The sequence below is a fragment of the Pangasianodon hypophthalmus genome, chromosome 10, assembly GCF_027358585.1.
Source record: "Pangasianodon hypophthalmus isolate fPanHyp1 chromosome 10, fPanHyp1.pri, whole genome shotgun sequence".
Taxonomy (NCBI): Eukaryota; Metazoa; Chordata; class Actinopteri; order Siluriformes; family Pangasiidae; genus Pangasianodon; species Pangasianodon hypophthalmus.
In genome coordinates, this window is record NC_069719.1 from 11124889 (window position 1) to 11150646 (window position 25758).

Consider the following 25758-nt stretch of genomic DNA (forward strand, 5'->3'; position numbering starts at 1 on the left):
TTTGCTCTAAAAAGCCGTGCCCCACCCGCTCAGCCTGGAGTAACCTGAGCTAAGCCCTTAATAATTGATCATTACACACCTGCCTGCAAACCTATGGGAGGGTTTTTGTTTTTTTTTTGAACAGTCGAGAAGTCTTGCTCTGCCCTCTGTTTGATATTCAAATCAACAAATAACAGCCATTCTTTTTTTTAAATATGAATCTGAACTCTTTTGAGCGCTGGTTCTGCTGAGATCTCCTCACCGCCTGTCCAACCTGATCCAGCACTCTGTGCCATCTGATTCCGCTTGATGGCTCATAAATGGAATGCCAATGACGATTTGTTGTTGATGTCTCTGTGACGTGCGGCTAGGTTACGCCGGTGTAGATCTATTGCTCTCGCGCCTTTGCCAAATAATGCTCGCAGGTAAATGATCCAATGATTGATCCTGCCGCTCGTAAGCAGTGCTGCACCCACTCCACCACCACCACCCTTCCTCCTCATCTCCAGCACTGCCTCGGTAATTTGGAGCAGCAGAGGCAGATGCTGAAGATTCATCAAAGTTGACAGGTGAACCCAGGAGCTAGGAATCTTGGGAAACCCATTTCACTCTATGGAAATTGATGTGACTATTTCCCCCCTCTGGCACAGCACTTTTTTTTTTGTTGATCTGTTGTTTTCAAATTAGATTTCCACTTTTGATTTTATTACATGCACACACTTGTTAACAGTAGAATTTTCAACAGACAGCTGAAAGGTTACATTACATATGACGTTATGCCTGACTTTAAATTTATATCGTTTTTTTTTCTTAGACTTTTCAGTACCAGAGGAATATTTAGTTTATTATTTAACACACTGTATCCACAACCAAATATGTGGGGTGTCTAAGCCTTTGCTAATACAGCATCCCTGGACTTAACCTAGTAATCTGGTTTGGAAATGCGATGCCCATGCGCATATGCTAATCGGCTAAAGACCTCGTTTCAAGAGATGCATCAATTGATTTGGTCTTCTATGATCCCTTCAGAGGTCACCATTCTCCTCGCACTCCCACACGCTGATAAATACTTTCCCCAAGCTCCAATTAACACTATGTCACCTACAGCTATTTACCCTGACCATTATGCTCAGGCCTGAGTTTCATTTGTTCATCCTATACGTCTCTCTGGGCCTGACCTCTCCACTGCTCTTGCATACCTGATAGCATTGATTGCATGGATTTTTACAGCCGGGATTACTGATCCAAGGAACTTCCTTCGTCAAAGTTTCTCTCTGCTTCTCAGCTAATTATCATGCTTCTAATTGCGTTTATCAAGTGTACACACAGATAGACAGATGTTTTGATGGTGTGAAACGTGAATTATTGGTGTTAAAGTTGCATTCAGGGTGTGACGTGGTAATTGATGTTGTGCTATTCCAGCACACCTTTTACCAATGCGCTGTATTTATTTATTTATTTTACCTTTTTATTTTTTAAACCATCCATGTTTAATTTGAAACACTTCAAGTTTAAAAGGTTCAGATGTGGTTAGAGAGCAATTGGTATCGCAGTTACAGTATCTAGCTGTAGTGTTTAAAGGTTCTGCATCATTCATATGTAAACTGCTTCCTGGAGAACAACAGATCAGAGAGCGGCTGTAACCGTGGTTGAAATAAAAGTGTTGGTTTAAAAAGAAGTTTAAGGTCAAGTCAGCATTATTATTATTATTATTTAAGTGAGGAATAAAACATTATGGGCGTGCTGTTTTAGGAAACAATTGAGTGAAGGGGTGGTGATTATTTTTCAATAACAGCACAACCTGAAGTGTTTTATTCCTCTTATACTATATAATCTTAAATCAGATTACCAACTTGCAATCACAGGTTTTTACATTGTAGGACATATATCAAACAAGGTCCTGTTAGCAGTTATAAACTGTTGTTCTCTCACCAGCCATTTTGTCCTGTCACTTCAAGTTAATAAGACATAATGTAGCTTGTCATGTTACCAAGAATCTGCAAAGTCCTTCATTCTCAAGATTTTCCAGTGTCTGAAAACTTACAGCTTTCCCTCTGGTTGCTTTGAAAGCACTGACATTGGAGACTCCTTTAACAAAACGTCACCATTTCACCAGTTATATGTTTTTTTTTTGTTTGTTTTGTTTTGTTTTATTTTTGAGGAGGAACTGCCACTGCATTAGATTGATCACATTAATATAAACCTTGCAGGAAATTACCTACTTTCAGAGCCGTGATGTTATAGAACATGAATTGAAAATGAGAGAATTATAAATGTGCAAACTCTTATAATTTCATAAGTTCATTATTCAACACAAGAATACACAATATTCAGAGTAAAATAACAGTACAAAATGCACATTGATATAATAATTAATATAATAATTAATATAATAATTGATCTCTATAACATGTGAAGTTTGTACCCTCCAGCCACTTTCATGAAACTAGTAGATGCTACTAATCCTCAGACAGGTCTCTGTTGTTTTGCTTTAGCTAATGGCTTTTTGTTTGCTGTGTAGATGTTGTATTGTCTTTGAACAGACAATTCTGTATGTCTACATAAAGACTGACGGATTTTGCTGATGGTGTGTGTTGTAGGTGGATGAAGCCGTGTTCTGTGCAGGTCAGATCGCTCTGGTTCCCTGCACCATGCAGCTGCTGAGAGCGAGTCCAGGCTCCCAGGCCCAGCTGTGTTACAGCCACATGGAGAAAGTGCTGCGTGCCATGAGTGCCAGTCTCACGTTGGGACACACACTGCAGGCACACTGCTATGTCACAGACCTTACACACATACCGGCTGTCAGAAAGGTGTGGCACGATAAGATACAGGCCAGTCAAGACCAGGTGAGCATCATCAGCTGTGCCCTGTGGGGTACTGTTAACTCAAAGTCACATTTCTCCACTCATTCTTATTGATCTGTTTAACTACTGCAGTCCTTCCAATGAGTGATGAAACATCTTTAAAAACGCAAAGGCTATCAGTTGAACTTGTTAATTGATGTTGAATAATATTTATTACTAAAATCCTTCATGGATGCGGTTTTGGCTTGTTTATAAAAATAATTAGCTATAGTCATGGGATGCTAATACAGAGCCTGGCTCCAGGGAATCATAATGGTACACGTTACCAAATTTATTAATTATGTGTAGTGATCTGGCCTGTCTTGTCCATTGCGTCATGAAATTGTCTTTGGTTGCAATGTTAGTGTGCTTAGGAAACAAAAATTAGCAAATTATTAGCACACGTTGTGATTGGTCAGACAGTTAAATGGGAACCTTGTGATATAATGCACAAGAATCAGTACAAGCTATCTAACAATTAGCTATGTTTAGTTAAATAGTAAAATTTTTGTTTATTTAAGTGTAATTGTAGTGCAAATGTAGAACTCTTTATCTATGCTCACTGACCAGTTTTTAAGGTACACTTTGTAGGATGTTATCTGATTGGTGGACCATTTTCAGCATGCTATGGCAGTGTGTGTAGTATATAAATGAGTGTATAAAGCACAGCAGATATTCAAACAGTGACACAGGTGTACCTAATAAAGTGGCAACCGCGTATCATATTTTAAATCAGAATTTTTTAAGCCTTCTCACACTTTATTGTGGAAAAAAGGTTGAATACTTCTCTCTGATGGAATTTACCATCCCTCTGTGCCACCCCGCTGAAAGAGGAGGCAGAAGAGGCTCATATTTACCAGAATGAGCGCTCATGAAAAGTTGATGCTGTGGGAAACACTGACGTCTTTGATAATACAGAGCCTGGCTCCAAGACAGATGTCTTCCTTAGAGCCTGCTTAATCCCCAGTCCCTTTTTTGGAGCGTCGCTGAAACCTCAGAGCAGCTTATCATCCCCCCTGCTCCCTCTGTGATCCCCACCTCCACATGGCTAATAAAGGCTGCAGGCTCACGCTCTCGGCTGCTCCTCCTCCAGTAATCAGTGGAGCTAAGGGAGCAGGAAAGAGAGCTTTAAATAAAGGATGCACTGTCACCACGTTTAGCCTTCTCTTGGCCTCCATGCTGACCTCAACGCACAAGTTTGAAATGATGACAGGCCTGAGTGCTGAGGGGAAAGAGGCACGTCCCATCAGGTAGCTCACTGTAATGGAGGAGTGACAGTATGAGAGTTTGAGTTAGGGGGACATCAAGTGAGCCATCCAAGGTGTTCAATCAGCCACCTGTCTACTGTTTAGCCATACTCTATTCAATTCTCTTACAACAGAAATGATCATTAATGCCAAAATGGCGTGACAGTTTGCAGTGCTTTCACTTGAGATACCGTGGGTAAAGTGTTTGTTCCATTGCCAGTAGTGAAGGCTTATCTTAGAGGTGTGAAAGGTCTGTGTGAACTTAGCAAGTGTCAGGGGTTCAAGTTAAACAAAAATGAGTGGCAGTTTGGGAAAACTCATCAGTGTTGCTACTGCTATCTTCTGGAAAACATTTGAAAGTTTTTTGTTTAAATTGGACTAAAATTGAGTTTTTCTGCTGACAATGACATGTCCACTTTAAGAAAACATAAATTTTAGTTTACATAAATTTGCAGTTTAACAACTGCAGTGGAAAATGTAGTCAGTGTGAAAGCTAAGTGTGATTTTCTCATGGAGTGGACTTTCAAATTGTCCATTATGCTCTTGCTTCTCAAAACAAAAAAAGCACTTCCACACAAAGTTTTAAAACATTTAAATGCCCTAATAAAATGTGAGCAGAACAGGACTGAATGAATCACTGATGTTAGTTGTGATCAGTGAACAGTAATCAGTTGAGTGAAGAGACGATGCTTATGTTTAAGTGCCGTGATGGTCATAAGACAGAGATTGATGTGGATGATGCTGATATTCAAAGTTTTTTTCTTGTAGTGTTGGGTAGATTAGGTTGTAAATGTACGTATGTGATGTAGGTGCGATGTCCTTCAAAGGAATTTGAATAAAGTAAGATTTTCTCCCTTTTTGCATTTGGGGTAACCAGATTTTAATCTGCTCTAACTTGAGATAAGATTGAGATATGTGCAAGTAAAACACCAAATTCAGTTCTGATATCCTGTAGTTTTCAGAACTATGTATAGTAGAAAATGTCAAAATATGACCAGGCCACCAAATATATATTTTGTAAGCAACAAGCTTTTACTTAGACTCATTTACCAAGGTGAATTCAGACAGAATGAATTTATTTCACATATTTATTTATCAGCCAGTGTTTCATCCAGTAAAATACTAGAATTATATCCCACTAACAAAAATCTGTAGATATCACGAGAGCTTCGCAACATTTTTCCTTTTTCATTCTGACCTTTTATTTTTTTAAAGACATGCTTCAGTAACGGCACATTTAGACACTGAAATCACACCTTTTCTAATGCTCAGTGTTTTTTTTTTCTTCAATACCATCATTCAGGCACGACCGATCTGGCTGACTGGTTTGGATTGATCACTAACAATTGTTTACATACCAGGTGTCCTGTCTTATTTGTTTGGATGGGTAAGCACAAAGGAGATGTTTTACTTCAGATATAGAATTCAGTGCACTCACATGACACAATCAAGTCTATTTTTTGCGAGGATTCAGCTCAAAACATTTATCACATTCACCTCCCGTGCAGTTTACTGTGCTCTGAGTGATCCAAGTGGAAGAGTCTTTAATAGAAACATGACAACGTTCTCTTCTATTCACCACAGACAGCCATGTAGTTGCGGTGCGTTCATAATTTCTCTAATCAGGTGGATGAGGAAGCTCACAGGGTTAATTGGGAGCACAGTGAATTTGATCTGTGTGTGTGTGTGTGTGTGTGTGTGTGGGTGAAATAACATTTATGGATTTCAGTGCTGAGGTTTGTGAATAGGATATGCAGACTAATGTTTTTATGTGATATGAACTGAACGTGTACATGTGGAAGATATCTGCTTTGCTATACTCCATACTAATATTAGTTTATGGACTTAAGCACACGACCAAAAATGTTTTAAAATGCAAATTGAGCAGACGGCCTGATTTCAGCTCTTGGGTTGGCTTCATGTTTTTTTTTTTTTTTTTTTTTTTTTGCACTTCTACTACTTGAAATTGTTTTAGTGGCATTTTTCAAGGCTTACTCACTACTGAGACAGCAGCTCAGTTTTAAGCAAGTGACCAGCGCCGAGTGAGCGGGAGGGAATCTTATACAAACTGCAGCTACTGAGTCCACTCGACGAAGGCCTCCCGCTGGGCAGGAAATGTAGGGGAACTGCCTAAGCATCCAGCCCCCATCAGCTCCCTGCTGTTCAACGGCTTTACACCAATTCCTTATGATGGTGTTTATTGTTCCACTCGCACGCCTCTCCTTCCTCCACTCAGTTTCAAACACACTTCATGCTCTAGGAGCAAAGAGAGCAAGAGAGAACACGTATGAGAAGACGCAATGGGGAAAAACAAACACAATTGCAAAAGGGCCACTCTGATCACACTGCACAGAGCCCTGAAAACGATCATGCATTCTAAAGAAAGAAATCGGGAAAGAGTAAACAAGCGTGAGAGGAAAGCTGTAATGAACTAATAGACAGAGTGCATTAAAGGGGCCCCTGCGTTCATGTTGTCCCTGAGCTCTCAGACGTGCCATATATCAAATTTTGTCACCTTTTTTCTTTTATTGGATTAATCTAATAAATGTTTTCTCATCAAGCGCAAGTGTTAGGTGGCCAAGTGCTTTCACATGTGGTCTAAAAAAAGCCGTGCTCCTGTCTAACAGAGAGGTGGAGAGGAAAAATAATAAAATAAAGAAGAGGCGAGGGAACGGGGAGCAATGATTTAACAGCCTGAGACAAGTCAGAGTCTGAAAGTTTAGAGTGTTTGAAGGTAGTGACCTGTGAGGGCGTAGCTGGTGGAGGATGCATAGAGAGGGCCTGAGGGCTGGCCTTTAAGCCTGGGTGAACAAGGCCTCACTCCAACATCTAACGCCTCTCTCCATCCTCAGCCCTCCCCTCTCCACTCAAGGACTATTGACAAGTGCCAAGCTTGGCCCCTCGAGCCAGTCATGTAAAGTGCTCACCTAACATTTATCAGCGCACAAACAATACATATACACCATCACAGTGCTAAGAGCCAGCGCGTCATCCAAGTTAACCAAAGCACCTCAACCAGTCACTCCATCTCACACACACATATGAACACACTCGCACAGGCTCACACACTTCTGTTTTTTATTTGTTGTCATGCACTCAGAATGATTTGTTGTTGATTTGCTGCCGATACACAATTAGGCCTTTGCTAAAGTTTAATCTCAAGGTAAGTGCTGCATTCATGCAGACGGTGGATTGGATCATATTGGGGGGCATCTGAAATGGTTGCAAAATGCTGCTCTTGCTCCTGTCAAAGACTTTTCTCTCAGGTTTTTGAGTGAATTTCAAAATAAAGAGTATGTAACCTGTCATTATTCTGCACTCACAGAGTGGGGTGTAAGTGGATGAAAATTGATCCGGCAAATTGAAAAGGGGGTTAAGTGTTTTGCCCTATCGACTCCAGACGAAATGACTGTTTTATAAAACGCTCATTTCTCCCCCATTAGCAGATGAGGCTGCCGCAGTGTTATTTGAGAGGTACATTGTAGCACACGCAGGCAGAAGATGTTTCGGAGGCGATAATGGCCTGCACCCAGACGAGAGAAAGGAGATTTTAACTCTATAGATTACAACATTTAAAGCCATCACGGCAGGTTTCTAATAGAGGTGTATGGTGAGGTGGTGTACAAGGGTCCATGCATGTCTAGAATGTTTTGTTGAAAATGGACCCCCGGGAGAAGATTTTCTGTGTGGATGCTTAATGTTAGAAAACAGGCGAGCATATCTGAGCATCACCCTGGTATGATTGACATGGTGATTTTATGATGGTCTTTAAACAAACCTTTTACTGAGTTTACACACACACACACAGTTTAGTTACTCTGTGTATGTTGTGTTGCAGGAGGCATGCTATGGAGTAGAGGAGATTCAGTGCCCCCCTCTGGTTGTTTCAGTGATGCCCTCTTTGCCCAGAGGAGCAGCAGTGGAACTTCATGTCATTGCTGTGCAGGATGAGCCTGCAGAGAGGACTTCCTGTCAGACGACCTCTGAGATCCCAGGAGGTATTATCCACTGGCAGGTGCTGCAGTCCAGTACCCGCTATTACGCCTCTCTGTCCCTGAGTGTGTCCCTGCATGAGTCATGCACAACACCAGAGTGCATGGGCACAGAGGGCATCCTGGGGGCAGTGAGCACCTCCTTCCAGCAAGCTCTAGAGCAGATGGAGGAGACTCTGTCTCCTTTATGCACCAGAATCTTCTACAAGGACAGCAATAAGTTAGCCACTGAGCTCTCCGCAGGTAAGCATACTCGCTCTATGCATCATATATTTAAATCACAATTTCTAATGACAAATATTCAGCCAAATTTGGATAGCACGTACTTTTCAAACATGAACTCTTTTCTTTCACATTGTGCACATTGTGATACACATAAATGAATCAATATATCACAGCTCAATAGTCACATTGAGGCATATTCATAGCTGAGTTACAGAATCCTGAAATTCTGGACACGTCAGTATTCGGATCACAGGCGTAACTGTGGACTTAATTTCATGACCTTAGTATTTCACTTTAGTATTGAGGTTGCATTAAGTCGTGTGCGTTAACTGTTGGTGCACGATATAAATAAATAAAAAACTTGATGTGCTGGATCAAGTGCTATGTTATAAGCTGCTGAATAACATATTGCTAAAATAAACCAAACATGCAGTGAATACAATTAAAATACATTTAAATGTACATTGTACAGTTGTACAATGTTGTGTCTAAGGTCTTATGTTAAAACAACGCACAATTTGTCTGTGCCTTTCATCCTCATCCGTTCAAGAGAAATCCAGGATGTTTCTTTAGAATAAATGTTTTCCCACATCCCAAAAGAGCTCTTGTGTTCCCTAGAAAAGAATAGCAACGACATTCATCAATCTGGCACAGTTGTTGTATTCTCTTTGAAACAATCAATTAGTGTTTTGAACATAAGCCAAAGCTGAGATTCTGCTGTCACTTTTTGGTGTCACTGTAACTTATTATTGTGGGAAACAAAATTATGATCACAGATGATGAATAGAAATAAGAACAGACTTGTCTGAGTGTGTAAACCGCATAGTACTTTCTTCCTCAGAAGTATGTGATTGTGGTGTTATTATATGTCATGCTGTGTATAGCTGGAAGGCTTGTATTCACTGGCCACTTTAATAGGAACACATATTTATCTGCTCATTCATGCAAATAATCGGTCAGCCATTAATGTGGAAATCATGCAATTACAGGTCAAGAGCTTGATGTGTGTTGATGTTTGTTATGAACATTAACTGAAGCTCTTGACCGCTATCTGCATGATTTTATGCATTGCTTTGCTGCCACATAATAGGCTGATTGGAGAACTGCATTAATGGGCATGTGTGCGGGTGTTCCTATTAAAGTGGCCAGTGAGCGCATGTCACATTTGACAAAGACACAGGTTTTACTGAACACTTTCTGGTTCCCAAACTCCTTCAGAAGTGGCATGTAAATACAGTCTACACTGGTATCATGACAGGGGAACAGTGGTGTCATGATCATAACACCACTACCGGCATTGCGTCATTACATTGCACTGGTTTTAGGTTTATTTTGATTTCTTTATATGTAGGTAAGTCTTACCTACACTCATTCCGTAAAATGGCAAAATATCTTCTAGATTATACAAGTCGAATCACCTTGACTTAGTAATATTGGACAGTAAATGACCTGAATGACTGAAAAGCTTCATAGACATTTTCACTGGCAGTGACCTTCATCATCATGTTTATATATGATATTGCTCTCTAGCTTATGTCTGAATGCATCTATTAACCTGTCATTGAAGTGGAATCAGTTCTCTTGCCATGGTAGACACTCATGCCCTATAAGAGTGCCACAGGCCTGCTTCACGGGTCAGAGCTCCTGCTTAAGAAATCCTGAGTGGGTAAATAAATGTGTCTTTTAATCACTGATGCGGGATGCAAGGCTCTGTGTGATATATCAGAACTATGCTAGTAACCATAGTGGAAGTCTGAACATTGGTATCAGGATACATTGGTCACAGGATAATAATTTCATGATTACAGATCATAAAGCATGTTATCATTATGTCTGTAATGCTTTTCATAACTCCTGTAAGGTTTTACAGTCCAGATACAGACCCAGCTAAGTATTTTAGCAGACTGAGCACTGAGCAGAAAGAATAAGCATGTGAGGAAAAAACTGGCTGTGAACCAGCTTGGCATCTGCTTATCCAATTGCGTGCATTTATATAAATTATATAGGTGAAGGTAACTCATCAGACCAGAGACTAGCTACAGGGCTATAGACATTAGGTCAAGGGAGAGTTTTAACAGATCTTTCTCTTTATTTACCCTCTTTGGTCTGAATGGTTAAAAAAAAAAAAAAAGGAACATGACTTGTTTTGAAAAAAAGTTGACCATGAAAACAGAGTGGACAAAGAAGCATGTGTTTATTCTCTTCACGTCAAACCTAAACCAGATGTGTCTCATGTGTTCAGAGTCCAGTGTGCTAGTGGTGACAGGAAGTCACTAGTGTACAATACAAAGCATAACCACCATTTAGAATTTTACTTATTCATAGCCATTAACAATTCATTAATGGTTAAGAATTAAAAGGTAACTGTTGTAAATCAATTATTTATGTTAGTTGCTTATCTGGGTATATGTAAGCCAAAAATTTGATGTAACTCCACTTTTAGAGATTTTAGTTGTAGAGAGATGGCTCTAGCACTTGATAGGGCTTCAAAATCTGAGCAGTATCAGACACTGCAACACTGATATTAGCATTGTATTTAAAGCTGAACAAATGGGATCTATACATGTTTAGTTTCTTACACTAATACATTTTAAAATTAGGTTGGCAATTCAAATTTAATTCGTAATACTCGACAAGACTCAAATGACAATAAAATACGCCCTTATACATATCACGCCTTGCTGTTGATTACCCGCCCTTGGTTGATGGACATCTGTTGTTCAGTTCTCAGAAGCAGTTCTGATGAAGTATAACAAGCGACTCATTCAAAATTTTCTATTCTGCTAAGCACATGCACTCCATAAGTACGGCTTAACTGCTGCTTGCTTGGCCTTCAAGCCACAATGATCACTCACCTCAGCCTAAACAATTTTCATGAGCCAACGCTTGCTAATTGCACAACCATTTACCACTTAATTTGAAACAGTTTGAAGTGCACTGTAGCACAGTTAAACCCTGCTAGAAGCCCTTTAGGCCCACCAGAGCTGGCATTTTCACACAAAAAGATTCAGCGCCTTTCCGTGCCATCTGTGTTTTTAAATTTTATTGAAGATCAGTGTTGCATTTTTAAAATATAATATTCAGTTCCACTGCTGTTATTGAGGTTGGGCTCATTGGTGTGAAAATAAAAAAAACATGCAGTGATTTAAAAGAATTCTTGTAGGGTTTTTTTTTCTGTCCCACGGAAAGAGCCTTAGGGTGCTATTCCTCCACTAATGTGGTGGCTGTGCTGATGCGTGTAATGGCTCTGGAGAGGGTAATTAAGGGCTAAAGGAGACGACTGGGATCCCAGTGCATTTGTGCCAACTGATACTAGTAAAAGTGTTTTTTTTTTTTCCTGCACATCACATTGTCTGTTCCACTAAATGGCTAATTTTAGTTGAAAAAAGGGCACAAACTCAACTCTTTGGTGGACATTAGTTAGTGTGTGATGTCCCTGGTTCATGGTGCAATCTACTGTTGATCTCACAAGGAATCAACTTCCCAGGGTGTACCACATGCTTAGATAAGAAAGTACTTTTTTCTGCTCAAACGTGGAAAAAAATTCCCCTGGTCGCCTGTATTGTTTTTAATCACAGCGCATATGAGTTAATTACCCAGTGTGGGCTCTTTGAGTCTTTGCTTGACACACTGCTTTTGTTCTTAATGAAAGAGCAGAATGCTTATCAAGTGGTGTTGAAAAGAGCTTTCACCTTTCTGTTCCAATTTCGCTTTCAATATTCCCCATTTGTCACAGGACCTCTGATTGTCTAGGTCATTATTCACATTATGGTGTCATTCAGCTATTTAACTTAAGTATACTTCATAAATATGCATTGCCATCCTGTCGCTTCATGGTACGAGGTCACTTAGAACTCCAGTTTGTAATCAGACTGGAGTTGTAAATACCCAGTGGATGATGGTGAGGTGGTAGATGAATGTGCGCTTTCAGTCATTCAGGTCATAGATTTTGGTGAGACATTTAATAGCAACATAGCCACAAACAAAATTAAGTCAAGAGGCTATCACAAGAGGCTTGACAAGCTATAGGCTACTATGAGTTATTAGAGTAACCCTGTAATACGCAGTTGAGAGCTGACAACTTAAACCATCCAGTGTATAGTCCAGCAGCTCATTTTGAACAACTGTGTTCGATACAACAGATGTATTCCCATTGCCATTGTCACATCATTAAGCAGGGTTGCCAAGTTTCAGCAAAATTTCCAGCCCAATTACATCTCAAAAACCATACAAAGCACCTGAAACTATTCCAAAAAATTCAGGAATTGGAAAAGAGAGACACATTTGTCTTCTTTTTGCAGACTTCGTATGAGAAATAGTGTCATTGTGGTGCACACACATTTCTGATATACAGACATTATCCACTCCATAATCCCCCTTTCCCTCTCCCAATCTTTGCAATATATCTTACAATAGAAATGATTCTGTACATCGTAGACACACTGTCTGCACTTACACTTTGCCTTTGTTTGAAGAAATGTATCAGATTTTAATTCCAACTGTTTGCTATAAAGCAAGATCTCGGCAGATTTATAAGCCAGCCCAGTTTGGTGTCTTAAGTGTCCTGTCCTGTCCTGACAGTAAGTTATTTCTGCCACAGTGAGCTTCTATTAGCACTTTTTGCAGTTTGCACTTTTAGACCCCTAGGTACAATAATAACTCCATGGAGCTAAATGGGACAGTGTGCATGCTGGCACAAGAATGTGTAGAAAAGCGAGCAAATCTATGGAACTTCAGCTTATATCTTTCCAATAGAAACATTTCAAAGGATGTAAAGTATTAGTATAACAGTCAGTCAAAGGAAGTAATTAGTATTTCAACTGAATTTATGATGTATGGAGTGATTGAGGACTTTATGAAGATTAACATTAACATTATAGTATATAGTGGGGCTCTGTCTCACCTGCCCCTATGGACGTGTCACCACTGCATTAAAAAATGGAAGTCAAGGTGAATAGAAAAGGTGCTATAATCTTGAAGAAGTTCCACCACTTCTGTGAGAAGGTGTGTGCGGAAAGAGAAATAGATGGAGGAGACAGTCTTTGTGGAGCTTAGTTGTGTCTGTGAGGATCTGAGGATAATTCTTGGACTGTTATTGGCTCCCCGGTCGAAGGGTTAAATGCAGCCTGCCACTCAAGGGCAGCCCCAATGGGACAGCTATTGTTTGACCATGCCTGCCCCAGAGGTGAGTAGAATTTGAATAAGAGCATTTTGGGTTGACATGCTGGATCTTTGTGGTGTGTGTGTGTGTGTGTGTGTGTGTGTGTGTCTCAGGGCTGCAGGGTTGCTTTGAGAGCAGACTTGGTGCGAAAAGGCCAGCGCTGGTGCTGGTTCCTGTGCTGGAGCTGCCGGACTGCACTCTCCTTCACCTCTCCTGCTGGCTCAGCACATAGTGGAGGACGAGGACCACGCGCCTATGGCTGGACTGGTAGTAGCTCGCAAGTGTCCAGTGGTAAATGACTGGATTAACAAAACCTCAAGGCATTTCATAGTTCAGCCGACGAATCCTGTTGATCAGCTACACTTGAATTTATCGAGTCACCTTGACTTACCAATAGGCCATTTGAAACAAACTAAACTGACTAAACACCTTAATGGACATATGCATTCACCAACACACGTCAGCAGAGGACCAAAACTGTGTGGAATAACTACACAGGGTGCTTAGCCTCAAGATCACCAAGACTGAACAGTAGCATATTGTATTGTATGTACCCTAGAATTCCCGCTGAACTTGATAAGTAGGTAATGTGATTGCACAGTATAAGTGACCTTCTGCTCTATCCACATCTCTCCAGCTCTGTTCAATGCTCTCTGCTCTGCTGGCGCCATTGGTAGGAATAGATAGTTTGTTTTTATTGAGAATGATATCCATAGTTGGCCATACATAAAATAAAGCCAGTTTGTTGACATGAATGATTAATGTGCAAACACTTCTACAGCTACATGCCAGACAATCATAAAACTGTGGGTGGTAGGCTATGTTTTTAATAAAGTTCACAAGGTTGAGTTGAATGGACCCCTTTGGAGATTACAAATCCTTCACACACAATCACGCACACACACAAAAAAAAGCCAAAACAAACAGAATAACAATATATTTGTGTGGCGGCTTGGGAAAACCCTTCACATTTCCTTCTACGTATGGCTCTGAACACTCCAAGTTTTCCTGAACTGAACTTTGTATCTCTTTTGCATGTATCTCAACCTCAAACAAGTAAAGTTTTGGCATTTTAAAGTCTGATTACCCCCAAAAGTGAAAAGAGAGAGAATCGAATTTAAAGATTCCATTCATCCTGTGCTGCAGATGCATCGCAGACATTTTGACAGATGGTATCTGATTACTGAGTTGATTAGGCTAATCCTATGACAAGCAGCTATCCAACAACTTGATCAAAGCGTGACACACACTGTGTGAGGAAATCACACTTAGCTAGCAAGGATTTAGACATCTTAAGGCAGACTGACTGTTCTTACCACAGTTTTTGTTAAACTGGATCCTTGGACAACATGATCTTTGCAGGAAGATGGAGTAGGCAAGATAAAAACATTGAAATAAAGTAAGAAAAAAACTTGTTCACGTTGTTTTGGTGAAATATATTTATGGTTTTCTTAAATTGAGATGTCAAAATATGTTAAAAACTAATTCTTTTGGCCACAATTTTGCGTTTTCCGGCTGTTGGTGGTCTGTTTCCCAGACCACCAAGCATTTAACTAATGACAGTAAATACTTCTGAGACTATAGTGTGGTAGTGTGTGTGTATGTGGCAGCAGGGCATGCTCAGTGAGTGGGTGTTTGTGTGGTGGTGTGTGTTGGGTTGTAATGGGTTGTTCCAGTAATCTAGTGTGTCCTATGCTGAGGCCCAGCAGCAGCTGTCACTGCCATGAGGGGGGTCATTGTGAGGACCTTGTGGCCAACTGTATCTCTCTCTCTCTCTCTCTCTCTCTCTCTCAGATTTCTAGCCTGGCGCTGTTTGTGAATGAAGGAATTGTTTGTTTTATATACCTCACGTTAGAAAGGTGTTATTATTCTGTAATGGGCAATCAGAGGCAAGCAACCAGAGACATTAAATCTCTTTATGCCCCTATTGATTCTTAAGGTGCGATTAATAGAAGAGGGTTGCAGGGTAAGCTCTTCTATACTCACATCTGTTTGTGTGTTGAAACAGAGCTATTATCAATTTCTCCTGAATTGCATTTCTTTCTCACAAAAAATCAGAAAATATATTGATTTGCTCAATTGGTCAGCTGTTCTTCTTGCCTAAGATGACTGCACGTTAGCGTCTATTGATCTTTTCTTTATGTTTTCCATTTAAGTTAACAATAAAGTTGTTGTTAACAACTGAGCGGGTGAATTAATTGGGCAAGAAAACAAACTATTGTCAATTACACCACACAAAATCCCACACTAATATCTAGTGTTGTGCTGTTATTTATAGCCGGATGGGATCTGATGTACATCACCTGCCAGTATGACTGTTTGCATGCACCCATGTGACTTCCTTGCTTTTCTTTCTTTTCTTTTTCTTTCTTTTAATCTTCACTGAACTTATTATAAATAGTAAGTTATATCTAATTTCCAACATTTGGATAACTTGATATATAGCATATATACCATCAACACTATTACCTACGACTGTATTTTGTAGAGATAGGTGCATATATTGCACATTTGGGGCAGATATTGTAATGTGCAGCTCTGAAAGTGATTGTTATGTAGCACATTCAGTGTCAACAACCTCTACAACAATTTGCATAGTCCAGTGCCACCCAGAACTACAATAACCGGCTGTCACTCAATGAGACACAAGCGGAGATGGCACATCTGCTGTCTCATCCCTATCATTCTGTCAGCACATCATCTGCCTACACATGAGATTATTGCCTTTCTTTGCAACTGATTCATTTTTTGTAACAAATGTAAATACATGCTTTTTTTTTTTTTTGATAAACATTATTTTGCCCACTGTAAGTAATGATCCACAATTATTACACAGTAGAAATGATTGTGCAAGATATGATAAGACACTTGTAATGCATTCAATAGGCTTTCTTCATTATGGAAACTATTCAGTAATTCTGCATTAGGCATATAGGGAAGAACATTTACCTTGAAATTATTTTTAAATAATTGTCTCATCTTTTATGGATGGTAGTTATAATAGAGGTGGTGTATTCAGACTGGTGTATTAAGTGGAGTATGGTGCCCTCATGTGGCTATAATAGAAATCAGTGCCAAGCGAAATAACAGTATTTGTTACTGGTAAAACATATCAGATATAAAGAGCTCGTCTCTGATGTTGATTCTAGCACATTTACTGTCTACCGAATAAATCAAATATTTCAAACAATCTCAGTACTGAAGTATTTTTTTTATCATCTGTCCTGGGTAGGTCTTATTTGACAAGACTGAGCTTTATGTTCTGACATTCAGAACAAGGGATGATGTACATAATTACTTAGACCTCTTTATATTTGATCTCCAGTGCATATAGTTCATACCAGTTACTTTAGGAACTTGAGCCATCTTCATGGAAAAAAGAAGTTATTTAGACTTTGGCCAGATGCATGTGGATCTGGTCATGTGGCCAAGTCAACACATTGCCGCTCAGGATTCTCTGGTCCATGACCGGCCTCACCACCTGTTTATATCTTCTGCTGATTATTCCCACTTTGTGCAGGATTCAGCAACTAGGCCACAGAGCTGTACTTGTGACCTCGACATGGTCACTTTGGTTTCCTCTGCTGCTTTCTCTGGTTGTCTGAGCACCCTGGCAGCTTCCTCCCCAAGTAGGTCTGCTGTGCCGTATGGACACAGAGATTTGGCATCCTCAAATAGGCCACCTGTGTCTGCGGGTGTTGTCCATCATATCCCCAACCGAGGACCATGATCTTTGAAATTCCGTTATGTATAGTTCATGTACACTCACTGACCACTTTATTAGGAACACTATACTAATATTGGGTACCCTTTGCTCTCAAACCAGTCTCAGTTTTTCGTGGCATGGATTCCACAAGATGTTGGGAACATTCATTTGAGGTTCTGGTCCATGGTGATATGACTGCATCGCACAATTCCTGCAGACGTTTCAGGTGCTCTTTCATGCTGTGATTCTCCCGTTCTACTACATCCCAAAGGTGCTCTACTGGATTCAGACCCGGTGACTGGGAAGGCTGCCGAAGAACCCTGAACTGTCATGTTCATGAAACCAGTTTGAGACGACTTTTGCTTTGATTTGGTAGGCAGGATGACATGAATACTGACATAGCCTCAAACAAAATTAAGCTGAGAGGTTATCACACTCGACTTATGCTATAAGCTACTGTTTAGTGAATTTTTTAGAGTAAGCCCATAATAGGCAGTTGAGAGTCAACAACATACAGTCAGCCAGCAACCACAATACCTTCAACTGTGTTTGAGGTAATATCATTAACCAGGGTTTTAGCAAAATTTCCAGAAGTTACATCTCAAAAACCACACAAAATAGCTGAAACTAGTCCAAAAATGTGGGAATTGGAAAATGGAGAGGTTTCTTCTTTTTCTCTGGCTTTGTATGAGGAATAAGTATTTCACATGTATTTCTGATATACAAATATTATCTAATCCATAATCCCACTTTCCCTCTCCCAATCTTTGCAAATATCTAATCTTACTATATATATTAATCTTACAGTAGAAATAGACACACTGACTCCACTTACACTTTGCCATTTTGGAGAAATTTATTACATTTAATTCAAATTATATATTATAAAAAAAGATACTGGGAGCTGAGGAATATTTTTTAACTAGCCCAATCTGGCAACCATGTAATTAACTGTTGTGTCCACTCCTCCTCCTGCACTGAAAATGTTCACAGTGGAAGCATGGGGCAGGAAGAATTCTGCCCCTATGGATGTCTATTTGGGCTTGTTCACGTTCCCATTTGTGACCGTTGGTGGAATAATAACTCTGTGTAGAACTAACTCTATCTAGAAATGTGAGCAAATCAACTGAAAATCTGCTTATATCTGTCAAATATATATTTTTTAATCTTTGGTGACTCAAAAGAGTCAACAGAATTTAAAAGGTATGCAGTTGTGAATCAGGACTTTATGGTCCAGCTGTTCTGGAAAGTTCTGGAAAAGTATCAATCAGGGTTTCAATCATTCAGCTATGATTCTGTTATCAATCAACGAACCATTAAATCCATTATTAAAAAATGCAACTCTACATGGAGAAGACCATTCACCAAAAGGTAAAAGGAGGGCAACCAAGTCAACTAAGACCCCAGGGGAACTCTGAAGGAATGGGAGAGATCCACAGCTCAGATGAGAGCAGCAGTGTGGTTAAACTGTTTGGATAATCCATAATATTTATATTAATATTAATAATAACATGCAATTAAGAAGAAAATGTGAAGAGAAAATGTACAGTTGAAGTACAAATGGAACAGAATGAAGAAAAGCAATGCATGTTGTGTGAAAATGTTCAGTACCTAACAGTTACAGAGCAACTGATAAACATGAATCCTTAAGCAGCTTAGAATGAAGACAAACAGAAGCTTATGGAGCTTCAGGAATATATAAACCACATGGATGAGATGATAAACTGTGCTTCTCAGTATTGTCATGAATTAGGTTTGGCCAAGTTCTCCATGCCCTCTGATGAACTGATGTGTATTCTCAGCTTGTGCACAGGGTAAAATGGTTACTGTACATAGATAGATAGATAGATCATTTTTTCCAATTTATACACTAACAATTAACTAACAATTTAATCAGTGTATATGTAAAGGCTTTGACTGTCAGATCTGTACATTTCAGACTAGCACAAACTATTCTTACATGAAAATGTAAATGTATGGCATACGATGAGGCCCAAATGGCCTTCGTACACAGTAAATGAGATGCCGGTATTATTCCGGGTGTCCGTGATGTATATGACCAGCAGATGTCGCTAGTGTGCTGTAAAGCTCTAAGAATACTATCAAGCTAAAAGACAGGAGGAAGTACAGTAAGTAGTTGTTTTTTTTTTAATAACCAGGGAAGATTCATTCCACCATAAATGTACAATTATACATTGCAAAAGCCTCGTGCAGCTTATTATTATTATTATTATTATTATTATTAGCTAATTCTCCCTGTTTCTGTATTATGTGACTTTTATTTTGACGACCTGTGCTAATGTACCGCGGGAAGCTTCCCTGCAGTTGTTTGCTCACACATGTTAGCACGCGAGCTAACAACGTATTAATGACGTCTTGGTGAAACAGGTATTTGTCAATTAAAAGTTTTACCGAACTAAATGTTTCATTAACGAACAAAAGTTCAAGTTTAAAGGTGATTTCCTAACAGGTTTTGCAGTTATTAGCGTTGAGAAACTAAACTAGCTTCTGCTTTATTCGGTTCAGAAAGCGGTAGCTAACTGTAGCCGTAGCCGCGTTAGCCAGTTCAGTGCTTACTGAGTTCTGTACTGGGTTTATATGTGCACTTTTTGTAAGTGGACAGTGATGTGGCTTGTTAATGAGTTAGTGACTAGCTGAATAAATGTCCTCAGGTCGGTGGAGTGGTGGAGAAGTGATGGAGAAGGACGCGCGGGTGAAGAAGACGGCAGCGCCGTCAGTGGATCAGATTAACGCGGAATATGTTACACAGGTGAGCATTTATTCTCCAGCACTGAGAGCCCCAAAACTCCCGAATCTGATTGGGTAAATGGGATCACGTGACAAAAAGCGAGGCTTTTTCCTTCTTATTGATTGATTGACATTGTTTGTCCCACAACTGATATTTAAACAGGAGGTTTCCAGACTCATTAGCTATTTTATTAGGTACACCTCAATGTAGGTGATGTTTGTAGTTAAATAATTGTTGACTGTAACTCATCTGTTACTGTGCACAGCCATTATCAGCCATTCCATCAGTGGAGAAGAACAAACAAAGGACAGACTCCTGACCAGATGATATCTGGATGCTCTGTTTTTGCAGAGCAGTGACACCAGTATGGCAGTGTGTGTTACGCTGTTAGGAGTGTATCAGACACAGCACAACCTCTGAATACTAAATGATTGTCCAGTTTTAGTCACACCTCTCATGTTAGTTCACGTTATCACACAGTACTAATCATCTTCCAAGTACGTGCTCTATTACTGGGTCACTGCTGGCTGTATATACTTGTGTGGTGGACTGTTTTCATACACTCTGATACGTTCACACCACACACACTTACAATGCCAGTATCAGTGATGAACTGAGTAGGGGCTGCATGACTATTCATTCATTTTTAACTAGCAGACCAGCAATTCAAAAACGTACTCGACCAATCGGCTTTTCCATAGTTAAAGCAACACCTGATTGAGGACATTGGTATGTATTTTATTAGTGCAGTTAAATGCTGATAATCAACAAAGATTACTTCAAACCGCATTTCAAGTAACAGCCACACATTTGCATTTCCAGCTTCACTGTTTTTCCCAGGCTACAGTCATAATTACTAAAATAAATAAATCTGTACAATAAATGTACAAAGTGTTTGTGTCATATTGCGCTATTTAAGGAAGGACCAACTCTTTAAAATGCACTTGTGTGGACGGTCTGGTGGCTCAGCTGAGATTGCTGATTCTGGAACTGAGACCATGCAGCATGGAAGCTCATGTCCATCCACAGAGCCACCCTTAGAGATCCTTGGATGGAGGATGCTATATCTACAGCAGCATCTGTGAGCTGAGTGGGGTTGGACAGTGAAGTGCAACCTCCTGCACAGACTGCACATCACTGGTCATTCACTATACCACAGTGCAAAGATTTTTATTTAGCTTTAAAGGACAACAGAAATAACTTGCGAGTGGGTGGGATTGGTCAGAATTCCTTCAGGAATGTGAGATTAAAAAAAAAAAAAGTCCCTTCCACATCGCTATACTCCATACAAAGTGATATGAAAGCAATAACATTCCATTAAAGCAAAAGAAAAAAAAATCCCAGTATTGTCCTTTCTGTGCAGTTGATTGTAGAATTGGCTAACAAGGTGCAGTTAGCCTCCTTTCTGTTCCATCTGTTTTGCTTCTGTTTATTCCACCAGCCCGACTAGTTAACATCCCCACAGCAGCGACTAGTGAATGTAGTAGTCGTCTTTGCAGCCCCATTACTCAAAATAACCCACAACCCAAATGATATCTTTAATAAATGATGGTCGTATAGTGTCTGTTCCACCAGTGGACATGGTGGAATTGGTCTGACAAATTCTGCATAGCAGCAGATGGGTGCTGCAAAATACACTCACACCAAGTCACCTCATAAACTGACTAAGGTCATATTCTGTTTAATAAACTAATCATTTAGATTTTTATTTTCAAATACTCTGATGAGAAAGTGTGTAGCGTGCTGTTTATTACAAAGCTGTAGGTCCGTGTTTGATTTTGATATTATAGTGATAGAACATATTTTCTATGTCATCCATTTTGCATTCGATTATTTATTAATGTATGCGGTTGTTTTTGTCTTGTTTCTGTTCTATTCTGTTTTTTAGCTCTCAAATCAATATTGGGCTCCCCACGCAAAGAATAAACTACCGTTTGATTCTAAGGTACGCAACACATGATTCATGTTAAAGAAGGCTAACCACCATGTTACCATGATGTGAATCATTACTGTTTATTGTGTATCACTTACTGATAAACAGCATAAACATCAGTCATCTGTACCAACTGATACATTCTAATGCTGAATCACTATCACAGTGTATATATTATGAGAATTGCTATAGTTTCTGAATGATGTAACATGATGCTTGAGTATGAAATTGAAGTTTTATTTACTTTATGACTACCTGCTGTCAGTGGTTGCACATCATCTTAAACTTTTAATAGCTCAGTAGCAAAGGAGTTATTGATGATGGGGATTTAATTTCAGTTCATCATCTGTAACAGTATTTTTAGGATAAAATTGTCCAAAGTGAAATAATCTCCTTTTAATATTATTACATGTATTTGCTTCAGGTCGTTGAAGACGTCTATCAAAATGAGATTCTCAAATCAAAGTAAGTGTGCAGCGAGGAATTTGCATTGAATATTCCTTTAGTGTTTTTTTTTTTATACAAACTTTCTCTTTTTTCTGTCGTATCTGTTTTTGAACTTGATTAAAACCGTGTGTCTGTATTTTTTTTCCTTCAGATTTGCAATCAGAAAAATCATGCTGCTGGAATTTAGGTGGGATTTAGATTTGCCTTTTCTATGTTACTTGAAATTGCATATCTGACTTTGTTTAATGAGATCATATTTTATTCATTTCTTTGTTATTTGTTTGTCTATTAGCCAGTACCTTGAGAATTACCTGTGGGTTAACTACAGCCCGGAGGTGTCCAGTAATAGCTATCTGATGTCCATCTGCTGTATAGTTAATGAGAAGTTCAGAGAAAATGTTCCTGCTTGGGAGGTGAGTGCCAAATACTAGGATTTAGGATAATAATTATTTTTAATCCAGTGTACTTTTACATTATGTTTTATCTGTTGTGTTGAATGCGTATTGAGCTAAATAGTCCGATTCTGGAAGTAAAATGTTCTTTTTTGACATTTGGTTAGTATGAAATGTATTATTGAATTCATTTTTGAAAATGGGTTCATTAGTGATGATGTGTAAACCTGTGAAGACTGACTTGCCATGAGCTACAGGATGGTAAATGATGGTATATGCTTCTGTAGAACGTGCTGGCCAGTCTAGGTTTTAACTTTATTTATTTTTTTAAGTCATCTTTAATTGCTGAAGTGCCACTGAGGTACTACATTACCCACAATCCTTAAAGCGAATCCCACCAGTGAGTGATGTTGCTGTTGTAACCATGGAAACTGTAATGGGAAGTCATTACACATTACCTGTGTAGTGCATTACACATTACCTGTGTAGTGCATTACACATTACCTGTGTAGACTGCTCCGTTTTAGAGGGTTGGAGTTTTTGCTGATCAGTGGAGGCTGGTTAGCTAACTTGCGAACTAGCTAATTTCGCAGCAGACTAGTGCTTATCTAATCTATACTCTCTAATATCTGTCACTTAATCAGTTACACGGGACAGTGTAATGTCTCTGGGAGCCTGAACTGCTTTACTTTCCATAATCCATAAATCAGTGTCCATATTCTACATATAGCACATGTCATTTTGGCTACGTTTGTCTTTTTAATCGAGTATTCTGACAACTTTTGGTGTGATGGGGTCTGAAGTGAAATGCTGCACTCTGACTTGGCTTGCCAGGCTACTGTAATAAATGAGCCAGGATAAAACAGCTGAAAAGGAATAACGACTAGAATGATATAATATAAGACATGGTGTTGGTAGTACACAAAACCATAAATACTGTAAGTACACTAAAATGCATCCAGAAACAGCAATTTTGGAGAAATTATGATTCACTGACATCATTTTCATCATTTATTTTATGGGATCAGTAGTTAATTCCAATTATGTACAGTCTTGGTGGTTTTCTTAGTTTTTTCCATAGAAATAATTATCGTAGGACCATGATTCATATAATAGCTGGTTGGTCAGGTTCAGTTCTTCATACTCTTGATTTAAGAATTTTGTTACTAGTGTATGAAGAGAATGGATGGTAACTTTACTTCTAGAACCAAATGGGTGGACACTATTCAGCTTCATTCCCTCTTTCTCTCTTGTCAGGTTTTCAAAAAGAAGCCCACTCACTTCCCCTACTTTTTTAAGTGTGTAATGGAGGCCTGTCTAACCGGAGAAGAGCTCGGCCTGTCGCTACGGGAACAGACAGTTCTGCTGCTCTTCCTTGATCACTGCTTCAACAGTCTGGTTTGTTTCAGTACCTTTTCAAAATAATGTAACTGCGTACAGTACAGTACATAAAACAATTTTTTTTTGAGATGTCCACTAGATGGCAGTGTCGTGCTACAGTGTAATAGTAACAATCAAGCCATTGAAAACTAATGAAACATTTGAAAGTTGTAATGACACTATGAACTGTTAACATTGCGAATCTTTGTATTTTGAGAGGAGTGTGTGTTTTTGCCCAATTCTGATGGGTGTATTTCTTGTCTCAGGAGGTTGATATAATCCGAGAACAGGTGCAGCAGCTCATTTCTCTGCCCATGTGGATGTGCCTCCTGCCGGTGAGCACTGCAGCACAACACTCATGATTCTTACATAAATAGCAGTGTGTTCCCGATCATCAAACATGCAATGACCTCTGCTTTTTACAGAAGAAAATATTCACAAATGCATAAACAGCTCTTCTATTTAATCATTTTCCAAAATAGTCATATGATCACTTCATTCATTAAAAACATACACCTCATTTATATATATATATATATATATATATATATATATATATATATATATATATATATATATATATATATATATATAGACATTTCAAAAGTGTCAATTAAGTGTAAATATTGTAGACATTTACATAAAAACTTGTTATGCACCCTGGTGATTATTGTAACTTATTTGTAGTGCATCAGTACTTTCTGTTTTTGATTCAGACAGTGTCGTAGATATTTTTCAACTTTAATAAAATAAATATTTTACAGTCACGACTCCAGCATGAACTGAAAAAAGTCCCCAAGCTGCAGAAGTTCTGGAATCTTATAAAGAAGAACTATGAAAAAATGGATCCAAAGAGTGCTGAACAGTACGAAGCTTCTCTTCATCTTAATTTCAAATTGTCTTCTATTAACAAACACAGCTAAAGTTCTAGTGAAATGCAGTGCTCATCACACAACTTTACTTTGGCAGAGCCAGAAGGGAACGGACCTTTCTCTCAGCACTCATAAAGAAGTTCCTTAGTGTGCTGATGTCCATCCCAGCATCAGGTAAGTGTTCTGGTTCTTATCCTGCCGGCTTTTCCACAGCAAACTCTGTTTTGGTCAGCAGACAACTCGTGATGTAGAGTCAGGGATAAACATAGGACAAATCCATTGCTGAGCCCACTGGGCAGGTAAAATCTCCAGGGTGCTGCCTAGTCCCATGTTTTGGTTGCCCACAAGCCTATTTGACTAGAAAGTTAAGAAAAGTTGTAGTGTATGTATGTATGGCAAGTGCATTAATATAAACTAAGGCATATGAACTAGTTTACGAAGATATCGGCTTTGTGCTGAACTTTATTTTGCTTTTACTTCTTCAGTTTTTCCACATACCTGCATGTTCCTGATTCTCAAAAGGTCTTCTGTCATCCATCTACCCTAATTAAGCCACCTAGTTAAAATCATTCTACTGACCAGCAGCTCTCACCTCAGCTGATGTGTACAGTGTAGCAGGCGGTGAGATTCAGAAAGAGTAGCAGGCGCTATAGTTATAGCATGGAGGTGCGTCACACCACTGCGAAACACATTACATTTAAACATAGCTGCATACCATGAAAACTTCTGTTTTGCGAAAGTCAAAAACGGACTACTTCTTTCCCTTTCTATAGTCACTGAACCTATCTCTGTGTAACTACGAATAAAACACTAATATCCCAGACACAAAATC

The 25758-nt window shown here is 39.2% G+C and overlaps 2 protein-coding genes across 4 annotated transcripts in view; both read left to right on the forward strand.

Annotated features, from left to right (window-relative positions):
* The window catches only part of dph6 (diphthamine biosynthesis 6), a 79703-nt gene extending 63062 nt beyond the window's left edge, over positions 1-16641 (forward strand). The window contains exons 13-15 of one of the 2 annotated variants that reach the window (XM_026934081.3): positions 2580-2825; positions 7908-8304; positions 13561-16641. In XM_026934081.3, the coding sequence (XP_026789882.2) occupies positions 2580-2825; positions 7908-8304; positions 13561-13679 (762 nt within the window). In that variant the 3' untranslated portion in view covers positions 13680-16641. The remainder of the gene's footprint in view (positions 1-2579; positions 2826-7907; positions 8305-13560) is intronic. The other variant, XM_026934080.3, reaches the window with a different exon arrangement.
* A 2760-nt stretch (positions 16642-19401) lies between these two features.
* Positions 19402-25758, forward strand: part of aqr (aquarius intron-binding spliceosomal factor) — a 39562-nt gene continuing 33205 nt past the window's right edge. The window contains exons 1-10 of one of the 2 annotated variants that reach the window (XM_026934158.3): positions 19402-19541; positions 19826-19923; positions 21791-21847; positions 22260-22300; positions 22434-22469; positions 22575-22695; positions 23932-24072; positions 24321-24389; positions 24819-24919; positions 25024-25100. In XM_026934158.3, the coding sequence (XP_026789959.2) occupies positions 19849-19923; positions 21791-21847; positions 22260-22300; positions 22434-22469; positions 22575-22695; positions 23932-24072; positions 24321-24389; positions 24819-24919; positions 25024-25100 (718 nt within the window). In that variant the 5' untranslated portion in view covers positions 19402-19541; positions 19826-19848. The remainder of the gene's footprint in view (positions 19542-19825; positions 19924-21790; positions 21848-22259; positions 22301-22433; positions 22470-22574; positions 22696-23931; positions 24073-24320; positions 24390-24818; positions 24920-25023; positions 25101-25758) is intronic. The other variant, XM_026934157.3, reaches the window with a different exon arrangement.